Source organism: Tachysurus fulvidraco, chromosome 21 (assembly GCF_022655615.1).
Source record: "Tachysurus fulvidraco isolate hzauxx_2018 chromosome 21, HZAU_PFXX_2.0, whole genome shotgun sequence".
In the NCBI taxonomy this organism is placed as follows: Eukaryota; Metazoa; Chordata; class Actinopteri; order Siluriformes; family Bagridae; genus Tachysurus; species Tachysurus fulvidraco.
In genome coordinates this window covers 3,374,099-3,395,030 of record NC_062538.1, presented here as the reverse complement: position 1 = coordinate 3,395,030, position 20,932 = coordinate 3,374,099, and the positions used below count along the sequence as shown (strand labels likewise).

General features: G+C 41.9%; 1 protein-coding gene across 2 annotated transcripts in view; it reads right to left on the bottom strand.

The window, feature by feature from the left end:
• Nucleotides 1-1,064: 1,064 nt before the first annotated feature.
• ssh2b (slingshot protein phosphatase 2b) overlaps nucleotides 1,065-20,932 on the bottom strand; it is a 30,361-nt gene continuing 10,493 nt past the window's right edge. The window contains exons 1-14 of one of the 2 annotated variants that reach the window (XM_027153355.2): nucleotides 18,489-18,669; nucleotides 12,729-12,847; nucleotides 12,539-12,603; nucleotides 12,293-12,414; nucleotides 12,085-12,150; nucleotides 11,924-11,989; nucleotides 11,639-11,833; nucleotides 9,459-9,552; nucleotides 7,731-7,859; nucleotides 7,590-7,636; nucleotides 7,333-7,479; nucleotides 6,972-7,172; nucleotides 5,652-6,534; nucleotides 1,065-3,290 (exon numbers count right to left, since the gene is read on the bottom strand). In XM_027153355.2, the coding sequence (XP_027009156.2) occupies nucleotides 1,989-3,290; nucleotides 5,652-6,534; nucleotides 6,972-7,172; nucleotides 7,333-7,479; nucleotides 7,590-7,636; nucleotides 7,731-7,859; nucleotides 9,459-9,552; nucleotides 11,639-11,833; nucleotides 11,924-11,989; nucleotides 12,085-12,150; nucleotides 12,293-12,414; nucleotides 12,539-12,603; nucleotides 12,729-12,847; nucleotides 18,489-18,532 (3,480 nt within the window). In that variant the 5' untranslated portion in view covers nucleotides 18,533-18,669 and the 3' untranslated portion in view covers nucleotides 1,065-1,988. Of the gene's footprint in view, nucleotides 3,291-5,651; nucleotides 6,535-6,971; nucleotides 7,173-7,332; nucleotides 7,480-7,589; nucleotides 7,637-7,730; nucleotides 7,860-9,458; nucleotides 9,553-11,638; nucleotides 11,834-11,923; nucleotides 11,990-12,084; nucleotides 12,151-12,292; nucleotides 12,415-12,538; nucleotides 12,604-12,728; nucleotides 12,848-18,488; nucleotides 18,670-20,932 lie in introns of those variants that run through there. The other variant, XM_027153354.2, reaches the window with a different exon arrangement.

Below are 20,932 nucleotides of genomic sequence, written 5' to 3'. Positions count from 1 at the left end.
GCTAGCTGTTTATAACATAATAAAAAAAGAATATTTAAAAACACTGCTACATCATCTCTCTCTCTCTCTCATATATATATATATATATATATATATATATATATATATATATATATATATATATATATATATATATATAGAGTCTGAATTTAGCAAATGGCTAAAAAAAAAAACTAGCTGTCTATAATTAGCTATAGCTATAACTAGCGGTTTACTTTCACCTCACAGATAAAACAAGAGTGGAAAAAAAACACTTTGCTACATCACACACACACACACACACACACACACACTTTATATATATATAAATATATATATAATATATATTACACTATATATATATATATTACACTAATAAAATGAGCAAATACTCAACTAGGTACCAAAGTCTTTATGTTAGCTCGTTAGCTCTACGGCTAAAAAGCTAGCTGTCTATAAGTAGCTATAGCTATAACAAGCTCCAGTTTTCTGTGTCTTAAATGACAATATCCAGAATTCAGTGTTACACAACTAAGTTCTGAGTACTAAATAAGTTATTTGTGTGAACAAGCAATACAAACAATGGTAAAAATTTCCATTTTCAGTCCACTTTCATTTTGCAGCTAGTTCACATAAACAGCACTGCGTAAGGGTTTGTTGTAAAAGTGATATCACTCCGTGAACCGTACATGGATCCACTCATCTAAAGATGGTCTTGTTTGTGGTTTTATTGAGTCATATCTTAAAATTGTTTGTGTGAACAGCAAATGGTTCATCAGTTCCCATGTTGGGTCCACAAGTAAGATGGTCTTGATGTAATTCATTTTGTGGTCTGATTGATGGATGAGTTAAAGATTCAACTGGAAACTTGGGTATTGTTTCTAGTGTTTCTTCTTGTAATCACAACCTTTTTATAATCTCACAAACTGGGATGTTCTTGTTTCTATGATAACTCAAAAAAAAAAAAAAAAAGTCAAGCTACCAAAATATTGAAATATTTGTTTTAGGTTTCCAAAGACTGGTAATAATGTTGAAGCACGAGTAGAAATATTTTAGAATATTATAAAAATAGAAATATTCGTGTGTGTTTTTTTCCAAACGTTTTTTAATTGTCACAGTTTAAGCAGAGTAAAAAGAAAATCCAGTTTTACAAGGAACAGAAAAAATGGACTAAATTGCACATTGCATCATACAGGCGACCCTAAATACACACGCAGCCAGCATGCGTCCAGATTAAAAACCACAGATTAAAAAATGTAAAACAATAAAAATGATAAAGTGCATATTAAAAACTCCCTTGCATTTGTTTATATATTACTAAACAAAAAAACCCAGAAAGGAGAAACTGCACTTAAGAACTGAACACGGAAAGAGAAGGTGTTTACACACGTTGACATTTACAGTCATACACATCCATTAAAAATGAATCTATACATACATCCACTAAGCCCCAGAGATCTACATTCTACGTACCACACGACTTATCCCATTCTTAATCGAGCGTTTCATGCACGCTAATCGGACGTCCGACAACTTGCACTCGGTTACAATACACACATAACTGAATGTATTTTAACATTTATTCATTCGAGTCTTTCACTCTCTCTCACACACACACACACATACACAAATCAAATCCCCAGACAACGGAGAATTCAATTCAAGAGCATTCTGCAATACGAGTACGATACTGCAGGCTGAGAGGAATCTCTACGTTTATCACTTGTGTGTAATAAACCATTTGACAGATTATTGTGCAAAGTGTGGGAAAATTTAAACAGGATTGCTATTTGTTACCGATGGGTCTGGGGTTTAAAACCTGCCCCATCAACCCCAACCCAAAGACCAGTAACTTCTCTAATCTTTAATTTTGTGCTCCTTATTGTGTATCTGATTATAGGCTACAAAGCCACCCGGCAGTCTGGTTTTGTAAGGCCCACTGAGGTATGTGTAAAGGAAAAAAAACACATGCATGCAGCATAAACACACAATTAAAACAACAGCCTGGGTCACATGGTGTGATAATAGGAGATTGGGGTTCGTTTTTTAAGCCTCCTCAAGGGATGAGTGCTCCCATACTGTTGCCGTGTCGCCACAGGTATTAAGGCAGGCGCTGGCACTGGAGTGTATGCTGGATCTGGGATCTTTCCTTTCTCGCAGAACTCGTTAGACGATGGTGAGACTGGCAGTGGCATGGGAACCTTGTGCTGTTCTTCTCCAGTCTGGCAGTTTTCCAACCGTTTATCCAAGTGCGATCCAGTAGAAGGGAGGCGGGATGTGCAAGAGGGAGGGAGAGAGGTTGTTCGTCTGGGTAGAACCCGCTTCTTTTTTGAGGTATCGTCGTTAAGAGAGTGAAGGCGTGGCTTCGCAGTGCATGGGGATGATGATGATGAGGCAGGACTGAGCTCCAGTTCGCTTAGATCGTTAGCCGACAGGTCGAGGGAGCCTAGCTTAGCCAGGGAGGCCGATCTCTTGATCAGTGAGGGTGGGGTCAGACCAGCTTGACGCATTCTTGCCTCAACCTCTCTGGCTCGTTCGTGAACTATCCACCCTCTTGTCTGTTCTTTCCCTGCCAATGGGTGGCTGAGCCTCTTGTCTGATCCACTGCTCAGCTGGCAGAGGAACGCACCAAGCTGTCTCAGAGTCTCCCACATCTCCCTCAGATGGTCTTGTGAAAAGCAGTCACTGCTTGTCTCTTTCTCTGTGACACCCTCCAGCTTAAAGACAGCTTCTGAAGAAGACCTGGATGGAGTGGAATGGCTTTGCTTCAAGTGTGAGAGGCTCGTGTCCATCTCTAGGAATCCAGTGTGTCCACGCTCTTCTTCCCTGAGTCTTATTTTGCACCCTTTTCCCATCCCTTCTACTGCAGGTGAAGCTTCCTCCTTTTCTACTTCTACTTCTGCCGTTTCTTCAGGCTGACGGTGGTGGGCTGGCACAGTGCTCAAATCAAGGAAGAGGTCTAAATGAGATGAAGTGTTCTCAGATCCGTCTCCGCTGCCGGTCGTAACAGCCGAGCTCTGTGAAGGACAGCCGAGAGCACCCGATAGCAGCGGTGACGGTGAAACGTCTTGCTTTATCTTCTGTTCTAGCTGCCTGGTGGCTCGCCGCACTGTACCCTCTGAACAATCATCTTGCAGGCCCTCGCCGACCTCCACTTTCTCTGCTTCCGGTGAGTTTTTGACTAGCTCCACCTCCTCCTCCTTTAAGCTACTCGAATCAGGTTTGCTGGCAGAAGGAGAAGGAGGAGTTATGTTGGGCCCCGTGGACTTCGGTTCTGAGTCTGTGCTATAAACCAAAACACTGAAGGTCTCCTGAAAAAGAAATGAAAAAAATAAAATAAAATAAATCATTAAGGCTAGACACTGAGACGGTGTTACTATAGGCGCAGTTTCCACCTCAGGAACCTTTTCAGGAACTCATGACTTGAAGCAGGGTTGAAAGTAGCTTCTGGAACTTCTTCCAGGAACTATTTCAGCTTCAGGTTTGACTGACTTAATATGAGATTTGAAGAACGACTATGTTATAATACCAGATGCCTCAACCACATACTTAAGCTGGATTATAGGATTACATGCAGCTTGACAGAAACACAACGATCCTTATTTTGTGTAGAAATGTGCGCAGATACAAGCACAAAGAATGACATCAGCTTCATGAATCTGAAAGTTGAGTTCATGAATCAACTTTAGCTGCATGGATGCAAGCTCCTGACCACTAGTTCCTTATGTGCATGTCAGACACATGCAGCATGCCCCAAATTCCCCTCATATACAGATGGGTGACAAATAAAAGAAAGGACAACGTAAAGACACGTTACTACACTGAGCTATTTTTGGCATCCTTGGAAATGGAAATAAAATATGGGAAGAAAACGATTTCAACAGAGAAGGAAGTGGTTGGTCTTCGCCACCCTTTCTTTTGTGCTCTACTAATTCACACTCCTTTAATCGATGTAATAAATGTTTCAAACAAACAAACAAACAAACAAATTAATTAATTAATACAAACCACCAGCAGGATCACTTTAGTTTCTGTGATTATGATGGAAGCAGATAACAAACTGCAATTGAATATAAACCTGAAGAAATTTCTACCTGCTCGACTCTAATAATCTATAAGAAAACAGCAGGAAAAAGAAATAAATAAAATGTACATTCACTACAGAAGCTATACAACAATAAGAAGCTATTTATGAAAATAATTTCATGAGGCATTGAGATCAAAAAAAAAAAAAAGGTGCCCCACTTCACCTGCAGTAGTCAGTATAATAATATTATATAATATATAATATAAATATACAGACACAAACGTTCTGAGTTAAGTATATTTTGTACATGCGTCTACTGGGAGAAACAAGCCACTTTATTAGGAACATCATACTAATTCTGTGCAAGCTTTGCTCTCAGAATATCCTCGATCCAATGGACATACGTTGATATGACTGCATCACTTACTTGCTGCATGTTCGTGTTGTACGTCTGCTGTTCTACTACATCCTAACATTTCTCTAGTGGATTCAGGTTCAGTGACTAGATTGTGGCCGATGACGGGTGCGGGTGGTCAGCGACGGATGCTTTTCTGCTCACCGGCGGTTTGTTTAATTTCCGTCTACGTGCTGGATGTTTTTATTTTGTCCTACCGTTCTGGAGCAATCCAAGTCACTGAACCACCACAGGCATGTGCATTTATAGGCATGTTCCTAATAAAGTGGCCATTAAATTTATAATAAAGTCATGTATAGTGTCTGTACGTTAAGGAAAAATCACTAAATGGATTTCTAAATGAATCCTAATTCAATTAACGGGCCTGCCCCTTGTGTTCTCTTTCAGGTTAGTTCCAGGACCATTTAGTTCCTCAAAAGGTTCTGCGACCTCGGTGGAAACGAGCCTTAAGTAAAGACAAATGGACCAAAGGACGACTGACAGCATATGGACCACCAACACCATGATGGAAACAGGGAACCCCATGCAGCATTCCTTTTCACCACAGGGTGTCAGCCAACGACATGAGGTCAAACTGAAAGCATGGTTACGGAGGGGAATGGTGATACACGTGAGTTTAACAGAAGGGTCAGACTTACTCTCAGTAACACTACTCCGTTGCTGTAATCAGAAATTATAACAGTGATTTAAGCATCATTTTTAGATCCTTACGTTCAGTAAAATCCATGGTTTTAAACAGGCTTGTGCGATACTTCGACGGCGTGACGGATCCGCCGTGAGGATCCGACGGAATGGATCGTTATCGGTTGCAGTTTTGAAGCGAGGTTAAATTTTCTTTTCTTTTCTTTTTTAAACTCAGAATACACGACGCCTTGATGCTAATTTAGGTTTTCCATCGGTTAGTTTTGCATGTGTTTGCGTGTCGAGATGACGTCTGTGTTCTTGGCGTCGTTTAAAACGTCTTTTTTAATCCCGTCTGTGGAATTCGAGAAGAACGGGTCGACCGCATAACCTATAATTGTAATAAGTTTTAAAGTTATTATGAACGTTCTTTAAGTTCGTATTTGCTTTCGCAGGTACTGTATGCTGGCCTATTCATAAGAGACCTTTTTCGACTTTTAGGTCAAAATCAAGCCGACAGAAGGACCGATATCGCACAAGCCTAACTCGGATCAATACTTAAACAACATGGAGAGGTCAAGCAGGGATAGCTGTTTCCCACACAACTACCTTTTTCTGTTCCTCCTCCTCTTTATCGGGGTGCTCAGGAAACACGAGCTTCAGCTCCTGGTTCGGGCTTTTATCTCGGATCGTCTGTTTAGAACTCCCGCGGCTTTGCGCGTCCTGAGACAGGCCGAGGAATTTCTCTCTGGCGCTGAAAAAATCTATGCGGTCGGCGCTCAGAGCTGTCGGTGATGAGGCAGAAAGTCCCGCTTCCTGTATTGTGGCACTGGGGTGTTGGTGATGGTTATCGTCCTTGGCGTGACCTAGCCCTGCACAGTCCACGTCTGCATCAGGCACTTGCTGGCTGAATTTTTGCCTAAGCTCAGGCACCTGTGTGTGCTGCCCTGCAGCTGGGGAGTTTGGGGCTTGTCTGCTTGGCTCGGGGGTTCTACTCCTAACACACCCTGTTCTGTTCGGAGAGCACACCTCTGGCTGCGCGTGGCTGAGTGCTTTGCCCTCTGCATCCGGGTGAAGCGCAGGCGACGAGGCACGGTGTAGAAGAGCGGCGGGTGGATGAGGCCGGCTCACCGGGACAGTTTCCGCCATGTTTACGGGTGCCGAATGAGGTCGTGCACCAGGAACTACTGTAGCTGCACTGGGTTTAGGAAGTAGGGATGGATCGTCGGCGGAAAGACTTTCTTCAGAGTTACCTAGCCCGTTTGTGAAAGGTGCATCCTGCTCGCAGTGCTTTTGACCTGCTGCGGGGCCCGAGGCAGGGCCGAGAGTCTGGAGCAGCTCCTGTAGTGACGGAGACGTCTGGTTGCTGCTCTGGTTGCGTGGGTTGGAGCGGCCCAGTGACTGCGCCGCAGGAGTTTTAACCAGCGGCTCGTGGTGCTCAGACAGGTTGCTGTCAGAATGGGAACGCCACAGCTTGTTGTGCCTCTGCCTGCTGTTGGGGCAAAATGGAAAGAAGCAGAAGAGAGCAAGAAAGAGGAAGAGTGCAATAAATGGAACACCGCTAGACTGGATTTATGTATTTCATCTTAATACTAATTTATTATACAAGTAAAAAGCACTCTGCCCTCTGCTGGCTGCTCTTAGCATGCACAATAGTCTAAAGATGCCTGTAGTTCTGTTCTGTTCTGTTCTTTTAACCCTCGACTCTTATCTGTAAGATCAGATGTCCATTAAATAAAGAGAATTCTGTAGATTGTTGCCAACATGAACACACTGTACAGACACTATAATGCGCGCCAGTCACGTTCATGTCAAGGTGAACAGATTATGAACAAACGTGTTGTCATATAATGTTTATGCAAAAATATTTGCTTTAGTTATTCCGTCAGGATCCTTTTTGTTTTGTATGTATGAAAATAAAGTGGATACCTGGCCAACAGGATGCCCTGGTACTCCTCTAGCTGCCTCATGAAGGAGGGGTTGGGCTTTGTCACGGCACGGCGCTCTTTGACGTAGTCGAAGGCTTGTTCCAGGTCCCAGCCGTACTCCTTCATGGCGTAAGCGATCACGGTGGAGGCCGAGCGGCTCACGCCCATCTTACAGTGCACCAGACACCTGGCTCCTGCTTTCCTGAATACAGAATCGAGTTGTTTGTAATAGATGAACGATGTTGACAGATAGAAAGGAAAAAGAGAGGAGAATTAAGACCCAGACTGCTCGCAGACGAACACAAGCGACAGGATAAAATTTCCCATCTTAGATACACGGCGTGAGCAGTTGTTAAACTTACTTGGCTCGGGAGATGAACTTATACGTGTCGTTCCAGTACGCCAACAAATCCGTAGCCTCTTCGTCGTACACACGGATGTTGTGGTACTCGAACAGACCGGGGAAGAAGTTATCGATCTCCCGTGTCACGTTCAGAATGTACTGAACCCTGAGCGGGAAAAATAGTAGCAAACAGCATTATTTATTTATTTATATGTGCGTTTGCGCTGACGAGTAATCGAACGTGTCGGATGTGACGGTTGCGTCTAGCAGTTTTACCCGCTGTTCTGTAGCTCTTCTAGGTTAGACGCGTTCCATTCCGATCCCTTCGAACAAACCCGAAAAGGACAGTTAAATGATGCTAAATTACTGAGTGAGAGATTAAACGGGGATTCCTGATAATGGATGGTTATTAATTACCAGGTAAACGTGCTCAAAGATTTCCGTGGGGCTGTCCATCTGTCCCAGGATGACGATCATCTCGTTATCGATGTACTCTTTAAACTCTCGCAGGTTACATCCCATCTGCATTTCCAGCTCCGTGCGGATCTGACAGGACAGAGACGGAGTCGGAGGATGTTAAACTGTGTGTGACGGGTTTATTTACTTTGTTTGACTGTTTTGACTACATGGCGTTTGAAGTAAATAAAATGCAGGTCGTTAATGGTGGAATTTAATTGAGGAAAAAAACATCACACTGAAGCAGCCAGAAGCGGTCACATGAAGGAAAACCTGACATAACAAAAGGTTCTAAGGCCACGTTCACACCGCAAGTCTTAATGCTCAATTCGGATATTTTGCTCAGATCTGATTTTTTTGTTTGGCTGTTCACATTACCATTTAAAATGTGACCTATATCAGATACCAGTGTGAACTGTTTGCGGTTTCGAACCGACCCGCATGCGCAAACGAACAATAACCATAACGTCACACGCCGCACGCCGTTGCGCTAAAAAGTTGGCGAGGTTATGGAGGAAGTAATGTGATGTATTCAATGCAAACATTATGAGCTGGTTCACGTAACCACTTTATATAACACTCTTAACACACACACATTACCAGTCACGTTTGTGTCACGTTTTCGCAGGCGCAAAAATAATTAATTAATTTTGCGCCGGCGAAAACGTGACACAAACGTGACTGGTAACGTGTGTGTGTTAAGCAAAAAAAGTCTTCGCCCGGCGCATAATTGTGACGAATGTCGATGTAGATGGACGTACAAGTCGCATCAAATCCGCCTTGGCTGTTCACACTGCGGCCACATTGGATTTGGGTCTGATTCAGGACCACATATGGAAGTGGCCCAGATCTGATTTGAAAAAATCAGATCTGGGACAGATTTGAGTGTTCACACTACTGCTGAAGAAGTCTGACCTGGTCACTTGACCCCAAAAAAATCGGATTTGGGCCACTTTTACCTGCAGTGTGAACAGGACCTAATAGAATTATTATATTGCCTACAACCGATTTTCTTTTTATCGTCCATGATTCCACACCATTTTAAACTGTAACTGATAACAGATTTATTGACCTCTGGGGGGAGAAAAAGAAAAAGAAAAAAAAAGAAAAGAAAAGAAAAAAAAACGCCCCTTTGACATGGAATTCCGACTCGGAAAATGACGTCAAAGGAAAACGGCCGATCGATCGGAAGTATTTAAAGGTAATTTGCTTTGAGCGACCATGTTGATTGACAGCGAACTCGTAGTATGATTTATTTTTGTTTGTTTTGTCGAAATTCATCTCTTCGCCATAAATACTAAATGACGACAGATAAATACTGTATGACAAATAAATATGATAAATACTGCAGTTCACAAAAAGATATTCGGAATACTGTGAACAAAATCCTCCACTGATTTTCTTAATTTGAACTAAAAAAAAAAGGTTTCCATGCACGATAGAGCGTCCCACGGGTCCGGCGTTATAGCGTCGACGTCTATTTTTCTATATGAACAGACCATGGTGTGTCTGAGCAAGAAAAAGGAAAACCGATTAATGCTATTCACAGGAAAACAAAGTCAAAGTGACATACTGAGCAAATTTAAGGACGGGAAAAAAAGGGTGGGGGGGGATTCTGTTTTTCTTTCTCTTGCGATGTCGGACATACGACACGCCTTCGTGTATCCGCACGTATGAGGAAATGTATACCTCTTTCGAGGTGACGTTTTCCAGGTCTTTCTGCATCATGATCTCTCTCAGGCGTGTCTTGATCAGTCGTTCCGTTCTCTCACGCTCCGTTGGCCTAACGGCACATACCACATCGGCATAGCAATTACATACCAGTTACTTTTGAACAAACTCATCCTCAGTAAAGCAAAAACAAGCTAAAAAAAAAACATCCATTACCATATATAGACATCGGTGAATGCTACACAAACACTAAGCGTGCAACATCACAGCCTGGCTGAGACGACATGCCCACAAACAGGAAGTGTGAGTTAGCTCATGTGCCTTTCTGCAAACTGGTACTGAAGGAACTGATCTTTGTCCTCTGTGCCCTTACTGTAAAGTGAATCGATTTTGCAGAGCTACCAGACCTTAAGGCTTCCTTCCTTCCTGACATGCTCATAAAACCACAGTCTCTCACGTGGTTGCGTATGTACTCAGTAAACACGCACACGGTTTGCTCGTCTGTAGCTGTATGGATTATCTACTCGCTCATAACGGTGGTCATTATACCGGCGTACTGTCGTTAGTAGTACTGAGAGCGCGAACTTGTTTACAGGAGCTGAATTCGTTTAGTGAATACGTTTAAACTCTGTTTGCATGAAAAGACTTCCCTCTGTGCAAATTTGATGTTTATATATAGCCTGAACTGGAAACTCCATTTACATGTGCATCACGTAGAAACCGCGACGGCTGACCTGTGAGCCTTCTTTATTTGTTAGATATTCGGATTATAAAGTTAAACTTCGCGATTGTCCGATTTAAACGTTCTATAGGATCGTATATCTCCCAGGAGGTGTGTCTCGTCAGAATTGTTTCGTTATTCTGAAAAAATACACTATGATCCACAAATAAATATAAAGAGTTTCACAAATATTTTTAAAAATTTCACAAAAAGAAATCAAATTCACAAATAAATAAAATGGGATTTGCAAATAAAAAAAATATTTATAAATTGTATTTATTTGCGAATTGCTTCCTGCTCATTTGTGAATCGCGTTCTGTGCATTTGTGGATTTCAAACATTTCTATCGTCAAGACGTGCACAAGAATCCACAAATAGGTGACTCCGCCCACCGTCTACTCCAGCCAATCGGACAACGGTCTCGTGGCGCTGACCAATCGTGGCACGGTCTACCTCAAACCAATCACGTTCTGATTTACTCGCACTATCAGTGTAATATGTACCGCAAAATACGATTAAAAAAACAAATAAAAAACATTTGTCGCAGATTCGAGCCCAATCTGGTAACCCTGTATGGATTGTAGCCAGCACTAAGGGTTAGTTCAATTCTGCTTTCTTTGGAAACGATTTCAGCATCATCAATGGGTCCAGGGGTAGTGTGAAGAGCGAGTGAATCAGAACGTGATTGGCTGGAGTAGACGGTGGGCGGAGTCACCTATTTGTGGATTCTTGTGCACGTCTTGACGATAGAAATGTTTCAAATCCACAAATGCACAGAACGCGATTCACTAATGAGCAGGAAGCCATTCGCAAATAAATACAATTTAGAAATATTTTTTTTATTTGCAAATCCCATTTTATTTATTTGTGAATTTAATTTCTTTTTGTGAAATTTGTAAAAATATTTGTGAAACTCTTTATATTTATTTGTGGATCATAGTGTATGTATTCAGAATAACGAAACAATTCTGACCCCATACGCTCTGTAGTAGCAGCCCGTTAGCAGTAAGCCGGTTCGTCTGTGTGTTTTAATGTGTAAAGTTTTAATGTGACTATCATGGGACTATCAAATTTATTTATTTATTTATTTTTTAGGGCTGCTGTACGGACGAGCGTTTGACCGACTTGCTGTTTTTATATATTGAGAAAGTTTCTTTGTCAGTCAGAGACTCATTAATCTCTGCTCTCTGCATCTGGCTTTATCGATAAGCTATTGTCCGGTTTGTTTATGTTATTGGATGCTGTGAATATCTTTAGTCTGATTTCCTGTGTCATCCATCTCATGGTGATTTTAACCAAAGATTATTAGGGTGTTGTTTTCATGCTCCGATGAACTTTCTCTTTATTTGAGAGGACAGAATTGAGTGATTTGGAGCAGTTTATATGGTGTAAGTAAAGGAAAAGGAAGGCCTTTATAACAGATATATATATCTCACTGATCCTTGTGTGTATAAATAACAGATCGATTTGGACGTACACATCAGAGAAGAGCACAGGTGAGTCGGCGCGGTGCGACTGCACGTCCTGCATGGCGTTCCACTCGTTGATGTGGGCCTGTTCTGAGGACATGCGGCTCTGGTAGTAGCTGACCCACGTCAGGAAGAGACTGCCTGGGAAGTAGTTATGGCCGCGTGCTACCTCGCACGCCTTGTGGAGAGACTGCAGAGCCGACCTGAAAGAGGGAGTAGGGAGAATTACTGTTAGTGATCGTTTAAAGAAAAGACCAGGGCTGATGTTCAAATCCATGCGTTTCTTGACTTACCACATGGCCTGGACGGAGACGGGTTTAAAAACGTGGATCCTGTTATCTGTGGACACACTGAACCCCCTGTGAGAGGAGAGGGACAGCGTGAAATTCAGCACGGACGTGTTATGGATGAGTTCAAACACTACAACAGGTTTTGGTTTCCACAGCTCACTTACCCATCTCCATCCAAATGGATCAGTGTGTCACTCCACAAAGGAAGCACCAGGCCTATTGAACAGGAACTACACACACACACACACACACATACATACAAACACGCAGTGTTACACACAGAATTTCAGGACGTCTCTAATGCGTGTATATATATATATTTGGATACAGCATCACTTCCTGATAAAAATGTACATAGTAACACACACTCACGTGTCTGAGGGACTGAAGTCCATGCCCAGCACTACACTCTCCTCTGTATCCTGTCGTCCATTTGTGGTCACTACAACCATGTAGCGTGTGCATTGAGGGCGCACGCTTTCCAACCGCACCGCCTGCCAGACACCACTATGTCAATATAACCATTCATTCTGATCTAAGCATTTATAAAGAGGATTATGCTTCCACTAATAAACGGTAATATGAACTGCTACTAAAACGTGTCAATGCATCGTTCACCAGACGGATGATGTCCTCCGGCCGGAGCAGAGTGAACATGGTCTGCAGGTGCTGCTGAAGATCTCCTAAACACGATACGATACGAGTGACAAATCAGACAAACGGTTCAGCTGATCAGACGATTCTCAAGCAACGGGATTTATAAGGTCCGAGGACACGCGTTCGTGTGCGCGTGTCTGATTTACGATACCTGCGTGTTTGCTACGTTGCCCTGTGATCCGCGAGGAGCAGATGGACGATGAGGACGAGCCATTTCCCCTTGGGAGGAAGAGTGCGGCGCCTTTCACTGTTAGAAAGCTCTCGCTAATGCTGAGGAAAAAAAAAATTAAAGAGAGACAGAAAACAATGCATCATTCATTCGTTCGTCTTTATCCTGATCAGGGCCTATACTCAGAACATTGTGTGCAATGACAGAATACGCTCTTGATGGGATAGCAGTCCATTATCACACACACACTCATACACACACACAGAGGAGCAATTTAGCGTAGCCAACATTGTGACAGGAGGTAGGAGATAGGAGGAAATTGTATTAGGGAAGAAAACCGACACTGACGTGTGGAGAACATGAACCTTGTTCAGGATCTGACCCAAAAAAGAAGTTTCAAAAGACCTTTCCTAAATTCTAGGGTTTGAAGACACGGTCATATAATATTAATATCGTGATTCAGGATTATTAAATGATGTCAATATGATTCGATGATATCTTCATTTTAAATAGTAAAGATAATAGATAATAGATCGTCAGACGTGATATATTTCCGTCACGTTGTCCACCCCTGCTACGTGCAACACATGCTGTTGGAGATCTGACCCCATGAAGCTAAAATACAGTGCGATTCTAATCCTTGGTGATAAAACTGCACCGTGTTTGTTCTGATTTGCTTGTTGCTGCACTGACTGCCCTCATGAGAGAGAAATCAGAGCTCTGGGGGTTTTTTTGGGGACATTGCCTCAGACATTAGGCACTCGAGATATACATACAGTACACGAGAACAAACTGTTCCACCGCAGCTCTGCTTCCTCAATACTGCAACAGCTGTGATCAGTGAGAGACACACAGCCGGCGTGTGTCTTTACTGAACAGAGACTGCTAAAGCATGCATACAAAGAGTAAAAGGTTTGTTGTGTGTGTGTGTGTGTGTGTGTGTGTATGTTAGAAACAATAGCTGTGAGTGTGTGTGGTTTATGCATTGTTTTTAAAAGCAGGTGCCATTAAAAAAGGCAAAGATTTTTGTCTACCCAAAATGTTTCAACAACAAATAAGCGCCTGAATTTAAACGTTTCGTCGTTTTCTTTAACGTACGGACATCACGCGTCAGAGCCGAGCAGCACACGTCCATCGCCAGATTAAGACTCTGAGCGTAAAGATGATAAGATCTCCATAGAAAACCCTCGGAGAAGAAGTTAGCTATAGCTGCAAGATTATAAGTCCCTGAAGTGCGCAGCTAAAAACAGACACTCGTCAGTAATTTGCATCAATTCATACCAAGATTTTATCACGCTAGTTTAATACTAGGTTACGTAAACGTTACACGACGAATTGTTTCGAGATTCCGAAGTAAATCAGACGACGGGTTTTTAGCTCAAACTGAAACGAATTTAAGGGTTTTTTTTTTACACCTGGTCACTTCACGTGTTTTCTGTGATCAGATAGCTATCCGATGGTAAAAAGACCAGGTCTAGACGGTTTCGAGACGGATATAAATACGATGGTACAAACCCCTTCAGGAGGTGGTCTGGGACGTGTTTCAGATAAAACTGGACAGGTGTAAATGAATGTGGTTGTTCAAGCCACATACGTCAGCGCTATACTCCTCCCAAACGGAAGTACGTCACTCACAGGTGACTCGCGAATTCGTGCATCGCGCCAGAAACAAATATGTTTTCCCACCAGCGCTGGCTCCGATCTTTCACCCAGGTGTCTCGTTTGGTCTTAAAATGCACTGCTGCCGCCAGCGAAAACGCAGCAAACAGTAAATGCTGTTTTTTTGTAGCAACCGCACACACCAAAGTGTGTTCCATTTCAATTACCACAGAAATGAGGTAAAATATATTTGCAGTTTGGGCGGGAGTAGAAAGATCGGATCGATATCTGATTCGCCGAGACGCATTCATGTGGCCTGATGTAAATGGAACAGTTTTAACAAATCTGATAGCTATCGGATCAGAGACAACACATGAAGTGACCAGGTGTAAAAAGGCTTTAACTGAAGATCGAATGTCGCCTTGTCATGTTGCTTGTTTTGCAGTCGATGGGTTTAAGCATCGTGAAAATATTGAGTGTAGCGTATTGAGTTTCTCCCAATGACGTAATTCTAATAAAGGTCTTAGAAATGTGGACGTTTTCTTTCGAATTAAGGGTTTTCTTTATTAGAGGAGAAAATGGCCATAAGGTAAAGAGAAGAAGAAATGTATTTGTATACAGTATTTAATAATGATATTGGGTTAATAAGATGATACAGATTCGATCGTGTAGGGATTATTTTTGTGGCCAATCAGATTACAGATAACATCTCAGACACAGAGCTGAAATGCTATAATTTGTCTCTGTGACATTTCTGCTCTGTGTCGGAGATGTTTACATTTACGTTACATTTATTACATTTATCACATACAGATGTTAGAACATCTCTGATATGTTCGGTCAAGAACGTAATCCCTACACCATATAGACTCAAATATCTTAACATAGAGACAAAGTGAAGGTTTCTAATAGAATAGACCAGATTTAAAAAGCGCACCTATTTATTTATTTATTTTTATTGGACAACCGATCACAGTGTTCAAAAGAACGTGTCACCTAGTAACGCGTTAAGCCCCGCCTCCTCTCTAAGAAAAAAGTCGTTGTATTTCCCTTGCTCAGAGTTGTTCTCAGTTTGGTCCTGAATCAGATAAGATCCCTAGCTAGAAATGTTTAAGTTAAATCAGGAGCTCTCGGAGATCATACTGAGAACCGTTATGAATCCACGCCCTGGTTTTGTTATGTCTGTTCACAGCCCGTCTTCTTCAGAAGGTCAAAAAAAATTTCTCAGTTCTTGGGCTTGTCTTTTCCACCAGATGATGATATGAAATTTTTCTTTATGAGTCGAATCGGCACATTCTGATTCACCTGTAGACAATAAAAACGCTGTTCTGTTTGTTTACACGCAGCACTAAAAACTTCGAAGGTAACGGAATCAAAGCGTTTATCGTATATATTAGAGAAAATGCGTCTGCGTTTTGAAGAGTCCCTTCGTACGGTGTGTGTGAGGTTGAGATCCAGTCTGCTCTTTTTGTTTGGTAAAATACGGGTCTATTCGTTCAGCCTTGATTGTTGATTATTTCACATGAATATACTTTGTTTATTTGTATCTGCTGCGTGTGCAAAATACTGATGTGGCTCTTTACGTGACAAACCTAACAGTGTCAGTAAGTTTTATTTGGTCATGTGGAAGGAGGAGATAACACAGTGTAGCGTGTGTGTGTGTTTCTGTGTGTGTGTGGCACGTATGATTAAACACTTCCCCAGTGCGTACATAGACAGGAAGTGTTCGAGCAGGAAGAAACGTATTGCTGGAGTTATCATAAAAAAACAAACAAAAAAAACGACACGCCAAAAATCTTTTCTGTGACTCGATTTTCGATTTAATTTATTTGTCTCGCACTTTTTAACAACTGCCATTGTCTCAAAGCAGCTTTACAGAAGCATAGAGGCAGAATAAAACGTTACTGTTTATCTCTAATATACATATCCCTAATGATCAGGCCTGAGGTGACGGTGATGAGGAAAAAACTCCCTGATATGATATGAGGAAGAAACCTTGAGAGGAACCAAGACTCAGAAGTAAACCTCATCCTCGTTTAGGTGACACTGATCAGAACATTATGAAAATGTAAACGATGTCCTTTCTAAAACAGGGTGTATATTCGAGTGTAATTGTGTAACCAAGAGCTCCTGAGGAACTAACAGGTCAAAGTCATTACTGAGTTCATTACAGACTTAACGCTAATTCTTTCCTGCCGACGAAGACCTGAGGACTAAGCCGACGACGCGACAAAGCTGTTCGAAGACTCCGAGTGGTGATGATGCTTGCTAGATTACAAGAAAAACTAGCAAGGGTATACAGGAAAAGGGTGGAGAGTCAGATGTGTGGTGTCAGATAAAACCCCACAACATAATATCACTACGTGACATAAATAAACATAAGCAGTGGTGGAGTTTACAGCCTTGAACATGACACACCTTGGTTTGCAGAAAAGGTGTTATTCACACCCAGATCAACAAAACCGGACTCTGAACTCTCTCCGTGTGTGTGTGTATATGTGTGTGTGTGTGTGTGTGTGTGTGTGTGTTTATGTCCCCACAAAGATTTTGACACTGTAGTGACATTTCCCAGGTCACCACAAAGAAAAAAATCGACACTGAGGTAACTGTAAGGTTTAGTTGCAGCATAGCATTAATTATTTGCATTCATATTTATTTCACTGTAAAATTCTCACAAGAGAGAGAGAGAATATTTAAGTAAACACTGCTATAAAAACAAACCCTTTCCTTATTACAGCGTACAGCACTTCCCCTCAACCGACAACAGACAGAAGAGATTAAAGAAAAGGGACTCGAGTTTCCAAGCAGTCGTAAATAACGACTTTCCAACATACGAACTCTATCACTTCCTCATGACACTGCTAAATGTTTAATAAGCGAACATCAGACAGGTGAATGAGTCACCGAGTGTAAGGGGAATCCCAATATAGCGACTACCTCGTTGTTTTGTCCGTTCCCAAAACGCACCTTTGGTTACGTCCTCGTGAGGCATCGCTGTCCCGTGAGAAAATCACTATTTCCCTCCATTTACTTTGTGTGTGTGTATATATATACACATGTGAGCGACGCACATGAGGTCATTACGGTATTAAACCTTTCCCCCAAACTACTGTCACGTACGCAGATCCCGAAGGGTCAGAGTTGGTTGGTGTGATGGTTTAAACCAATGTACTAAAAACTGGTAATAAAACCGAGGCGATGATCAGTTGTATTTGAGCAGATCTAAACTGTCTGGACTTGCTCCAGGCCTCCACACTTGTCCTATGGGTTCCTTATGACAGATATTAAATATGTGAACTTCGTGGCAAACACTAGATGCAGAAATGAATTGTAGTTTGTATCTTAGCAACTTTGAAGATGCCGTTAAACTCCTTGGCACTTGGCACAATCAGCCATGACATTAAAACCATCTACCTATTATTGTATAGGTCACCAAAACAGCCCTGATCAATTAAAGCATGGATTCCACAAGACCTCTGAAGGTGTGTTGAGGTATCTGGCACCAAGAATTCTGCAGCAGATCCTTTAAATCCTGTATGAAATGGTGTCTTGTTCTGCAATAATGTTTAGGAAGGTTTTTTGTGGGAAAGTCACGTCCACATGAATGACATGACCCAAGGTTTTCCAGTAGAAATGACCCAAAGCATCACTCTGAGACAAACCAGGTTAAACACTGAAAGCAAGGCAGGATGACACCACAGACGGGCAATGTAGCGTAGCACCTACTAGCATGTTTTTGGACGGTGCAGTAAACCTGAAGAACCCTGACAAGACGTATGCAAACACAGGAAGAACATTCGCACAGACAGTAACCCAAGCTCGGGACGGAACCCAGAACGCAAACGTTTAACGGTTTTAAAGATTCAAGCAGCAAAAATCTTTACTAAATGTTAAAGGCAACAACGATATATCGATCCAGTGCGATATCACGATATCGATATTATTCTGTCGTGTCTCAGCACTGACTGACTGTTGTTTCTCCTTCCTTTCACATGTAGTGTCTTGCATTAAAACCTTAACCTACAATTAAAAATTGTAAAGCTTCCCAGTAATAAAGAGCCTTAATATAAACGAGTACTTGTTTCCAGCCAACAGTACATGAATACTTGTGAAAAATTAACTTGTCTTCCAGTGCACACTTACAGAGAGTTGACCGTGCTGGATGGGAACACGTCGATCCGCACCATCGCGGCTTATTCCGGTGTAAACACTTCCCCTACATCGCTCTGTAAGAAAGACTCCAAAAGACACGCTTTTGCTGAAGCACCGCTTAGACGTGTGGTGAAGTAAAATGGTACTGACTTCCTCATAAGCTCGTGTGTGATGTTTTGTTTTTGTGTCGTTAGGGCTAAGAGGTGACGAGAGGGAGGGAGGGGCTGAGTTGTTCTGCACTGCACTGCACGTGCTCCTGTGGAGTGGGAGGGGCTTCAACACTGACGTCGGATAACAAACCTTCATTCCTGAGAGCAATTAATCAAACACTAGGAACTGCACAACAGACACGTTGTTATTGTGTTGCTCAGAGGTTTGCACACCCTTACAACAAACATAAACGTTATTTCGGTTTGTTGCTTCTGACCAAACTTGTGCGTAGCGTGTGGTTTTTTTTTTTTTTTTTAAAGAAAATGATAAAAAAAAATGCTTGAACACGAGATGGCGAAATATTATTTCTAATAAAAAAAAAAAGCTCGTACGTGACCGTGTGTAATTTCGTTTTCTTTTGCGTCGTCAAAGATATTTGTCATTTGATAGTTATATCACCTGTGCACCTGTTTATTCAACACTTATACAGTGAAAAGCCATACAGTGAACATGCTCACAGTAGTGTCACATTTCTGTTCTGGGATGATAAACGTGGTGTGAACCAGGTGTGATTTTCTGCTCCTTGAACACATTCACTACAAGGTTTGGAGTGTTGTGTGTTCTGAGATGATTTTCTGCTGAGCACGAATTTAAAGGTGCGGTACATGATGTTTGAAAGCCAATGTTGACATTCGAAATCAAAAACAAACACGCCTCTAACTCAAATGGGTGTCACCCCTGTTTTATAGCTCCGCCCACACATAAATACGTAACCCAGGCAACTATTATGGCGGAACCTGCCGGGGCAACTGGCCGAGGGGAGATTTTTATCAATAAATGAACACAATGAGTAATACTATGGTGATACAGATGTGTTTTTGTAGTACTGTGTGTTGTACCGTTAAAGGTTTCACACGGAAGACGACGTTTAACAACTAGAACCCGAGGCAGAGGTAACGGCAGGTATCCGCCACGTCAATGTTTCAATCGCTTTCGGCTAATGTCACACATGCGCACTGAACACTCTCTCCGCCGCATATTGACAAGACACGCCCCTTTCTGCTCATTGGCTACACGTTTGTTTTGTTAGTCGGCCGACTCAGTTTTCTGAAGCGTTTCTCAAACATCGTGCACCCAGACTTCAAAGAATGATAATATCACGGCGTTCTTGTCAGCTTGAACCAGTCAAAATTTTCAAATCTCATATTACAGGTTTCTAAAATATTTAAAGTACAACGTTCTTCCGTTCCGATTAGTGAATTTACATGGGACATGATTTAATAGTGACATTCGGATAAACGTAACCTGGTCGTGAGTTCCTCGTTTCATTTACAACGCGTCTCAGTCAAACTACATGCATTTTGTATTTCTACTGAATTGAAATTGACGAAAATCTTAACCTTAAGCAGGCTATTTGTATAGAAAGACTTTTAATGCTACTAAATCAGCACGTTTTGCCACCGCACTAGAAAACAACTAACATAAGCAGCGTCATTAGTCACAAATTATCCACCTACAATATATTTCTTGTGGTTAATTTGTTTTTAAATCGTGAAATAAAGCTCGTTCTTTTCCCTGCTAAGAAACCATGAAAGACGCAAATTTTTCCACTCATTTTTTCCACAGAAAAAAATGAAAGAATATTTCTCACAATGATTTCCTCACAAAGCTATCTAAAAAGTCAGGATGTGTGTTTGAAAGAGCGGCGCGTCTCGTTTCTGCTGTCACGTGCAGCTTGGAACGATAGGTAATAAATAAAACACGAAACGGACGTGCATTTATAGGAAAATAATCCACGCTGGGCCGCCGCGGTGTGGCGTTATCCGTTCCGTCACTGCTACCTTCCTGAAATGTGTTATTCCTCTCATACTTTTCATATTTACATGTTCTTGAATCCTACGCTAGGAAACAAATGGATCGATAGATGATATACGTTTGGAAACCCTCTGATCTGATCGAGCTATTAAATTAATTATAGTAGGTCTAAAAAGTTTTTATCGAAGAGGAGAAACAATCATTAGATGTTTAAAATGCTTAAACATTATTAGGTCTTATTCCTCATTATGCCTGATTGTCCATGACAGCCCTAACGCTGAAGTCGTTAGAGGTTATAACTGACCTCTGACTAGGAAAAAGCAAAAGAAACGAAAGGAAACTCCGAGTTCAGCAAGTGACGTCAAATTGAAATGACCCGTACCGGCGTTTACGTTTACGGCACTTGGCAGATGCCCTTATCTGGAGCGATTTACGTTTATCTCATTTACATAACTGAGCAGCTGAGGGTT